We start from the raw sequence: 9867 nt of genomic DNA, 5'->3' as shown, positions 1-9867 counted from the left end.
ACAACAATTAAACATTTATATGTCCAACAACAATACTTTTTTTAAACTTTCAAATCAGAACATAATTTATAAGTTTTATTTTTATTAAGTTTTTCGTTATGTCTTGTTCCATTCAATCTCATGTAGATTTTACAACAATAATTTTTCTATATATTAGTATTTATATTATTTATAAGCTTAATAATATTATTTGTCTGACAAAAATAAATTATACGGGTACCTATTTGTTTTATTAAAAAAACTACCTATGCAGGTTTCAACTATATTTTTATCAATTTTTATTAACCGATATTTCAGCACTAAAATACCAAATATATGTAAATAAAATTATTATGCCCATAGGCATTATGATCAATATTACAGGACAAAAAAAATTAAAAGTTTCAGTTAACAGATCCCAATAAATTAATTTGAATAAGCTTATGTTATATTTATTTTTATTTATTATTTCTTTATTTCCCTGCAATTTGTTGTTTGACTAAAATATTAGTACTGACATTATTTTTTCGCTTCTTCATTGTTTTCAGTATTATATCCGTAATTCCGTAAGTCTTTGAAGTATCCTTCGTTCGCCAACAAATTCATGTACCAGGATTTATTATCGAAAGTACCATCAGTGCCACCATATTCCATAGGAAGTATATCACTGGACACAAACGCGTGGAGTGCAGTGATGTCATTCCCATGAAGGTATATCTACAAAAAGAAATTAATAACATACATCAGATATAAATAAATATAAAGTATAAATATAAGTAAAGCATTAAGCACAAGTAAAGTACAAGTAAAATACAAGTAAAGTACAAGTAAAGTGCAAGTAAAGTAAAAGTAAAGTACAAGTAAAGTACAAGTAAAGTACAAGTAAACTACAAGTAAAGTAAAGTACAAGTAAAGTACAAGTACAGTACAAGTAAAGTACAAGTAAAGTATAAGTAAAGTACAAGTAAAGTACAAGTAACGTATTAGTAAAGTATTAGTAAAATATAAGTAAAGTATAAGTAAAGTATAAGTAAAGTATAAGTAAAGTATAAGTAAAGTATAAGTAAAGTATAAGTAAAGTGTAGTAAAGTATAAGTAAAGTATAAGTGAAGTATAAGTGAAGTATAAGTAAAGTATAAGTAAAGTATAAATAAAGTATAAGTAAAGTACAAGTAAAGTATGAGTAAAGTATAAGTAAAGTATAAGTAAAGTATAAGTAAAGTATAAGTAAAGTATAAATAAAGTATAAGTAAAGTATAAGTAAAGTATAAGTAAAGTATAAGTAAAGTATAAGTAAAGTATAAGTAAAGTATAAGTAAAGTATAAGTAAAGTATAAGTGTCCTTTTTACTGCTAAGACTAATCTGGACATCACCTAATCTAGAGAAGTACACATCAAAATTTTAAAAAAGTTGCATTTTTGAGTAATAATTTAATAAAGAAGGACACAATAGATCTATAAGATCGCGGTGATTATCTTGAGAAACCCCCCCTCTCAAACAATGCACAGTTTATTCTACCTAGAAAGAAAAAATTCAGATAAATATATGCTTTGGAAGAAATGATAATTTTGATTGTTTAAAAAGTACTGGTATAAAATTTTTACCCACTTGAAAGCAAAAAACGTAACATTTTATAAAATAATTTGCCTCAAGAGAACTACAACCGACTACACGTTCCCGCTAAAACAAAACAAAACGTACTGAAGCACCGTATTCTCTTACCCTCTTCTTAATTTTGTCTTTGAGAAAGGGCTTGAGCACCGTCATGATGGCGTCGAAGTAGAAGGGCTCGTTAACAACGTGAAAGCCCTTGAAACGTAAGGGAAAGGTCTCTTGCACGAGCTCCACCATCCGTTTGGCGTAGTAGGGGGTGAAAAACTTGGCGTGCTGGAGTGAGAGACCCGCCATGTCCAGGATGACGACCAGGCCGGCTATTTGAGTTTCGGGCTCGCGCACCACTTGTTCCAGAGCGAGGATATTGGTCCTGAAGATGTCGTCGATCGAGACTTTCGAGGAATCGAAGTTATCTGAAATTTAATATACAGGGTGTTTCAAAAAACATGTTTCATCTTTCGTGGGGAGATTTCTCACGTAAAAATAAGATTTATTTTTTATATCAATATAGCTCCGATAATGCTTTGTTTCGTAGGTACAGGGTGGGTGTATTTCAAATAATAGTACAAGAGCTAGCAACGTTTTCGAGAAAGTATTTTAAGACGTCTGGCTCTTTGATATATCTTTTACTCTGCTCTCTGGAACAGCGTGCACGCCGTCTGGCTGCTGATACACGTTGCGTTCACTACTGCGCATCCAAAGAAGATCCTCTATTTTTTACTTAGCGGTTTAAATTCTAGTATTGAATAAAAACCGAGCAAGTCTCCATTAGCTCGGCGCGTAGAGCTTTTGCCAATGAAGCGAAGATCAGTGGTTCGATTCCGGCTGGGGTTGCAACTTTTTTATTTTTTTTTTCGTTTATATTCTGATAGTAAAGTATTAAATATTTGCTTTTTATCACCAGAACGGATATCGTTTATGGGTTTATAATCCGTAGTGTATATAAGTAGAATTTGATACTTTCATTTGTTTTGAAGGATTATTGTGGTAATTAATTATTAGATAGGTTTAGGATGGTCTGGCTGCCGCGTCGGTGGTGCGTTCACTACTGCGCATCACATGGGTACAGGGTGTCTCATTTTCGTGCGTTTTTTGGGATTTGGGATATCTGGGATTTCTCGTTTATGAGTGGAGATACAATGATGCGGTTTTTTTTTCACATTACTTTGCTAGTTTTTCATGTAACTAAATATTTTACCCCTAGATTTGTGCATTTTCTACACATTAACATTAATCAATCTTGTTTAGAAAGTATTATTATTATTTTATTTAATTTAATTTAACCAGATAATTTTGTTTTCCATCGTTATCTTAACAGACTGAACTGAAAATAAACTTATGTAGCTTTTAGATAACAATCTGTTAAAAAAAGTATTATTAAAATAATAAACAACAGCTGAAAAAAATATTTTGAAGAAAGACAGGCAGAAATTACCTTAATAAAGCATTAAAATGCTAATTTTTATATATTATGTTTAAATCTTTAAAATAAAATTATAAACGAGAAATCCCAAAAAAACGCACAAAAATGGGACACCCTGTACACATGTGATGCGCAGTAATGAACGCAACCTACCGGCGCGGCAGCCAGACCATCCTAAACCTGCCTAATAATTAATTACCACAATAATCCTTCAAAACAAATGAAAGTATCAAATTCTACTTATACCCACTACGGATCATAAACCCATAAGCGCCATCCGTTTTGGTGATAAAAAAGCAAATATTTAATCCTTTACTATCAGAATATAAACGAAAAACAAATAAAAAAGTTACACCCCCAGCCGGTATCGAACCACTGACCTTCGCGTCATAGGCGAAAGCTCTACGCGCCGAGCTAATGGAGACTTGCTCGGTTTTTATTCAATAATAGAATTTAAAGCGCTAAGTAAAAAATAGAGGACCTTCTTTGGATGCGCAGTAGTAAACGCAACGGGTATCGGCAGCCAGACGGGCCGCATGCTGTTCCAGGAGCATAATAAAAGATATATCAAAGAGCCAGACGTCTAAAATACTTGTTTTCCCGACGTTGCTAGCTCTCGTACTATAATGCTTCTTCGTTTTTTAATGTTTTATTTTATTATTTTCGATTTATTATAATTTTCTTCAAAGTTTTTTTGAAGTGAAACTTCTTTACGCGCGTTGGGGGTAAAAGTTCAAGGCCGTGACACACGAGACGGTCGTGACGCGCGAGCTAGAGAGAGGAAAAGTGATAACGGCAGTGTTACCACAGCTACCCCATTCGGGGCAGATCTACCACTTTGTGAAACAATTTAACCCCGTTATCTCGTGATAATCTACCCCGATGAAAAATAAGCTTGTGGCAACACTGGGTTATGATCTCTGCCATACGCGGCTAAGAAAATTACTATAATAAACTTGAAATAACATTAATTTAAAAATAAATCCCCAACATCAATAATAAACAAAACATTTAAACAAAAACAGACCACAGACTACACAAAACAAATTGTTGGTTAATAGCAGTTAGGTGTAGTCAGAGATATACATGTATGGTTACAGTTGAGGGTTGGAACCTTTGGTATTAAACAGCAAAATAAAAACACTAAATCACCACAATACACCAAAACACTTTTACTTTTACACTGGACGCGCGTTTCGCTAACCATGTTAGCATCATCAGCAGATGATTATAAACTGAAGTTTATATATATATATATATATCATCAGCAGATGATTATAAACTGAAGTTTATAATCATCTGCTGATGATGCTAACATGGTTAGCGAAACGCGTCCAGTGTAAAAGTAAAAGTGTTTTGGTGTATTGTGGTGATTTAGTGTTTTATTTTGCTACATGTATGGTGTTTTGGTGTATTATGGTAAAATTAGTGTTTAAATTTGGTAAACATTTCTTAATTAATTAAAAACCTTTTTTTAATTTCAATCAATTAAAATTAAACAGGATTACACCATGCACATTATTAAATTGATAGATCTAACGTAGCTCGAGTAAAAAGATAGGTTTAATATTTTCATTCTATTGAAGCAGCAAAATACAAGCATGTATATTGACTGTAATACATACCTACACGCATTATATACACTCTGCGACCCCACTGATCCCTGCTGGGAAGCATATATTGAGCCTGAAGTTCGAAAGTCCTTTCGCACTCAGAAGGTAATGGGCAGGCAAATAACTCAGGACATTTTAGTTTCATAAGCAAATATCTTTGAAGCTAAAAATAGTACATTGTTTTATTAGGATTGAAAATAATACTTTTTGTGGTGAAGCTGTACGTTTGGCATTACAGGCATGGCACTAAAAGTCATTTTACTCCGAATCAAGCTTTTTTTTTTCAAACGTCACACATATTTTTTAAACAATTTTAAAAGTTTCAAAAAGATTTCAGAGTAATACCTTGTAAGTAATCATATATCGAAAAACTATGGTTACACTCGTTAAATTTGACACTTTATGTCAGTTTTATAATATCTTTTCGTACTTTTGCAGCATAAAGTGCTTCACTTTTATCTTTACTTTTATGCATAGGCGCTAAAATGACGTTTTATATTGTCAATCACGGCGGAAAAATTAGTATTTTTGTGACGTTTGAAAAAAAAACTAGTTATACAGCGTGGTCCAAACTGTATTCCGGAAATTTCGGCAGCATATTCTGGAGATAAATATAAGTCAAAAGTTCGTATAAATGTATGTCGTAAAATGCTTAGTTTCGTAGATACAGGGTGTAGAAGTTTCATTTTTATTTCGATTTTTTCCCAAATAATTTCTGAGGTAACGTCAATATTTGAATGAAAATTCGTATCTGGAAGTTTCTTGATATCTACTCAACATGTTTATTTTTGTCAATAATGACATGTATTGACTATTTTCGTTTTAAACATCTTGAGAACGGTTGCTCATAGCGTTTTTTACCAAGAGACCTTTTTGATTAAAAATCGTTATAACACTTAAATATGTAGGTGGCGCCTTCTACAAGTAGAAGTCATATTGACATCAAAATCAAATTTCTCATGCCAAAAAACTCTTAGATACTAATTTTTTATCTAAATATTGACATTACTTCAGAAATTATTTGGAAAAAACCGAAATAAAAATGAAACTTCTAGACCCTGTATCTCCGAAACTAAGCGTTTTAGGACATACATTTATACGATTTTTTTTACTTATTTCTATCTGCAAAATATGCTGTCAAAGTTTCCGGAATACAGTTCGGACCACCCTGTATATACCCACCATTTGAAAAGCTTTCTTGCTATTAAATTTCCTAGCCCTTAAAAATCTCAGTAGGAATTCGTCAACATTAGGCACTTGAAGATTTGTATCATCTGAAGCCAAAAGTATAATTTAAAAAAACTTATTCTATTGTTATTTGGAAGTAGTAAAAAACAGACATACTTATCACTAGTGTTTTTAATGTCTGCATTTCAATTAAATAATTTTCTTGAGTCTCATTCAGCTCTTTTTCCGCTCGAAGTCGCCATTCTGTTTCCAATACAGCTGGTCCCATCAAATTATTGCTCAATGCTTCAGCATTGAAACTATCCAGAGGATTGTCCATTGGCATGCCTCAGAGTAAATGCCAGTCTACAAAATATACTAAATAATCAATTTTTAGTGGATCAAATGGAACATCAGTAATACTTAATATACAGGGTCGCTGTTATGTATGGAAAAGGTTGATTATTAGGTAAAATATAAGAGGTACCGCAAAAGTTAAATACAAAAGTTATAGAATTTTTAAATATCTATTAGCGAGTAATAAATTTAAGTATACAGGGACGGTGGTAAAGTCGTGGCACATAAAAGTCTCATTTTTTAAATTGAACCTCCTGTATCATAGAAGATCATAATTATTGAAACACTTTAACCAACTCTGTAACTCGTTACCCAAGGAAAAAAAGTTAAACGCAAACAACTTTATTGATAAATGTATCGTTTCTACTTTGAAAAATACTAATGGGCCTTAAAACTAAAGAAGTTTTAAAAAATTTCTTGAAATTTTTTTTAGTAAAGTGAGAATAAATTATTCGCAGTCGAAAAAAATTGTTTCTGCGTGTTGTTTAGGGTTAAATATTTCAAGTTAATGTATTCAAAAAGCAGGAATTGCTATTTTAGGAACGAAACATTTTCTTACTCAACAACATGGCGGCTTTCACTTTGTTGTTTTGGAGATTAAGATGGAATAGTTCGAGTAGTCGCATACTGGACTAATAAAGTCGCAGTTCAGCCTTAACAAGTAGTATACTAGTCGCAAGATTGCCTAATTTAGTCATCCTAGAGTCTAGCTTGTGCCACCCTCTATATTCTAAATAAACGAGGGAGTGGATAAAGTATCGGTAATATGTCGATGTATATTTAAATTTAGTTTTATATGTGCCTTTCTTACGCCCCATTTTAATTAAGTTTTTTTTATAAAAACAAAAACAGCACTGAACTGTCTGACTGAACAGAACAATGAAGTGAAAATTTAAGATTTAAGGTTATGGTTCAATACAGTTGCAAAAAGGTAATGGCTCGACGTCCTACCAACGTAAGAATAAGGAAATCTGAACAACGTTGGAATTAGTAAAACAGACGACGTTTTGCAACATTGTAACTACGTTGTCCGAATCACCTAAAGATCACTTAAGCAAAAAATGTTACAAGACAACGTTTATTCGACGTCGCAGAAGCTTTTACTTTGTTGTAGTACTAGTTCAACGTCGGCACAACGTTACAACAACGTTTACATTTATTTTAATACCCAAGGTACGGAGCTAACTATTTTTTGTAACTAATCCAACGTTGTGTTTAGTAAACATGTGGTCGCAAGTCGTGAAAATGCTACTTGGGTGAATTCTTCTCAAAATGTTAATAATAAAACAAAATCATCTTGTAAAGACAGTCCGGGGCCATACTGTAGATAATAGATAGATTTATTTAGTTCAATAATATTGCATAACAATATATAGAGCAACGTCAGCATGCAACAAAGGCAATAACACTAATGAATTACAAAACACAATAAAATAAGTAATAAAAAAGAAATAAAATACTACCTCCACTATAGATATGTATTTTTTACAGCGACTTACTAAAGAAGTCGTTTACATTATAATCACATCTTGATACAAGAAATATTTTTAATTGTCTTTTAAATGTTTTAAGGTTTAAATCTAAACTTTTAAAATCCAATTTTTAATTAAAAAAAGTCGCCAAGCATGGTAAAATAAACTACCCAACGGAAAACTTACCTAACGAAAATTCCAGGTCGGCTATCCCCAGTTTTAAACCATTTTCTAACCTTGATCCGCCAAATAAATAAATACACTATAGCGAGCAGGTTGAAGGTTATAATATCGAATTTCCCTTTGGCGAGATCGAAGAAGGATTTTCCAGCCCTTGAATGAGGGCAAGGCGCAAGTGCCAACTTCCCGTTCATGAAAAGGGATGTAGGTCAGTCGATTTCCTTTGGGAAAAACGCTTAGGAAAGTTGGGAAGTTGTTTTTCACGTTGGACATGGATCAAATTCCACAAAAAGATGAGTCTGGAGAGTTTTGCTGCAATTTAACTTCCGCTTGTTTACTTTTTGAAAGTTTCATGCCACGTGTTTCTTTTTGTTCGCTTGGAGGATATCCAATTTATGTTTATATGTGTACTTTAGCTATTTTTAGGCATTATTTCAATTAAAAAAATGGGTCTCATATATTTTAAAATTATAATAAGGTATTTTGGATAAATATTATAGAGATAAGAGTTATTGTACTCTAGACAAGTAATCAATTAAATAAAAAACAAGAAAATGTATGTGAATAAAGATTTTTAAGTATTATTGTTCCTAACAAAGTCAACATTATAAGTTTGTATACATATGAGGTAATACGATTGAAACAGCGGAAATAAGCAACCAATATATTTTTTCGGTAATAAAATCTACTTTTTATTAGAACGCTATATGCAGTAAACAATATTTTTCACAGGTACTCAAATTTCATACACGTGTACATTTATTCTTTTGTATCATCTGGCTTTAGGGCTTAATATAAACAAAAAAAAACATTTTTTAATTAAATACCTACATAGCATTGGTTCAAATATCAATTTTGAGTATCTACGGATATCGAATGCCTACACAATAAATAAAACAAAAATATGTAAACATACCTTCATGCTTTTATTTACTTCAGTATTATCCTTGAATATATTAGGTTCGTTCCATCCAGACCGAGAACCGATCCTGGGTTTGTGAAAAGTTTGATCGTTTGTCAAGATTACATGCATATACAGCCATTACTCGCTGACGATAGTATTCGACACACATCAGAAGATTGTAAAGCAAGGAGTTTTCTTTTATGAGCTATTCTATGACTGAAAAGCTCGATACGTGATGTTATCTCTGCTTACCGCACTCCGGACATACAAAAATCTCATTGCTTTGTTGCCTCTTTACTTTTTGGTTGTCTCTGTTAACTGAGTTTACAATTCTTCTCCATTCAGTTCTATTGTGAGCTGCTTCTTCCCACTCATTGTGCATGTTAATCCTCTTTAAGTTTTCGTGGAAAATGTCCTTGTACCTTTTCAGTTGTCCACCTGGGGTTTTTTGGGTTTTGGGTTTTAACTGGATTTTCATTTTTAAAATTACAAGTCGGTGGTCAGTGCCGCATTCGGCATCTATTCTGGCTTTTGTGAGTCTAACATCTTTTAGATGCGTCCTTCGAACGACTACGTGGTCCAATCGATGCCAGTGGCCTGATCTGGGATGTTTCCAGGTACCTGTAAACTTGTCCTTCAACATGAACCACGTATTGGTGATGCAAAGATTATACTCTGCGCATGTTGTTAATAAGCGTTCACCATTGCTATTTACGTTTCGCATTCCATGTTTTCCCAATACGTCAGGTCCCATATTTCCTGTTGTTTGCCAACACGGACATTAAAATCACCTAGCAAGATGATTCGTTCGTGCTTGGGAATTCATTGGAGGGCATTTTGTAGAGCTTGGTAAAATTCATCCTTATCCTCAATATGTCTGATATGGGGTACCTTAGGGTCATAAGACGTTATTCGGAGACACCAATAGGTACTTCTGTTAATTTGGTGGCGATTTCGTTTTTGATCGCAATGCCTATATACGCCATGAATTCTCCTGTGTGTTGCGGGATGGCCTTTCCAAAAGAAGGTGTAATGCTCCTCAGTGAGACTACCTTCATCCGCGAAGCGGGTTTCGCTATGAGCGGCAACATCTATATTTAATCGGTGGAGTTCCTGTGAGACCAGCAACGCTGTTCTCTCTAGTCGATTTGAATTTA

General features: G+C 33.0%; 1 protein-coding gene across 2 annotated transcripts; it reads right to left on the bottom strand.

Annotated features, from left to right (window-relative positions):
- Nucleotides 1-258: 258 nt before the first annotated feature.
- LOC115890714 (alpha-tocopherol transfer protein-like) lies at nt 259-8079 on the bottom strand. 2 transcript variants are annotated; one of them, XM_030911019.1, is made up of 6 exons: nt 7813-8079; nt 5975-6175; nt 5813-5904; nt 4643-4793; nt 1703-2007; nt 259-696 (listed from the first exon to the last, which is right to left on the bottom strand). In XM_030911019.1, exons 2-6 carry the CDS (start codon nt 6141-6143, stop codon nt 499-501), a joined length of 915 nt encoding a protein of 304 aa, XP_030766879.1. In that variant the 5' UTR covers nt 6144-6175; nt 7813-8079; the 3' UTR covers nt 259-498. The 2 variants fall into 2 exon arrangements, with proteins under 2 accessions (XP_030766879.1, XP_030766878.1); XM_030911018.1 differs by having other exon boundaries at nt 5975-6163; nt 7813-8078.
- Nucleotides 8080-9867: the final 1788 nt, after the last annotated feature.

The sequence above is a fragment of the Sitophilus oryzae genome, unplaced genomic scaffold (genome assembly GCF_002938485.1).
Source record: "Sitophilus oryzae breed Bouriz unplaced genomic scaffold, Soryzae_2.0 scaffold_908_pilon_pilon, whole genome shotgun sequence".
Lineage (NCBI taxonomy): Eukaryota > Metazoa > Arthropoda > Insecta > Coleoptera > Curculionidae > Sitophilus > Sitophilus oryzae.
Note: the sequence above shows the minus strand (reverse complement) of the source record. Positions and strands in the feature narration are given on the sequence as shown.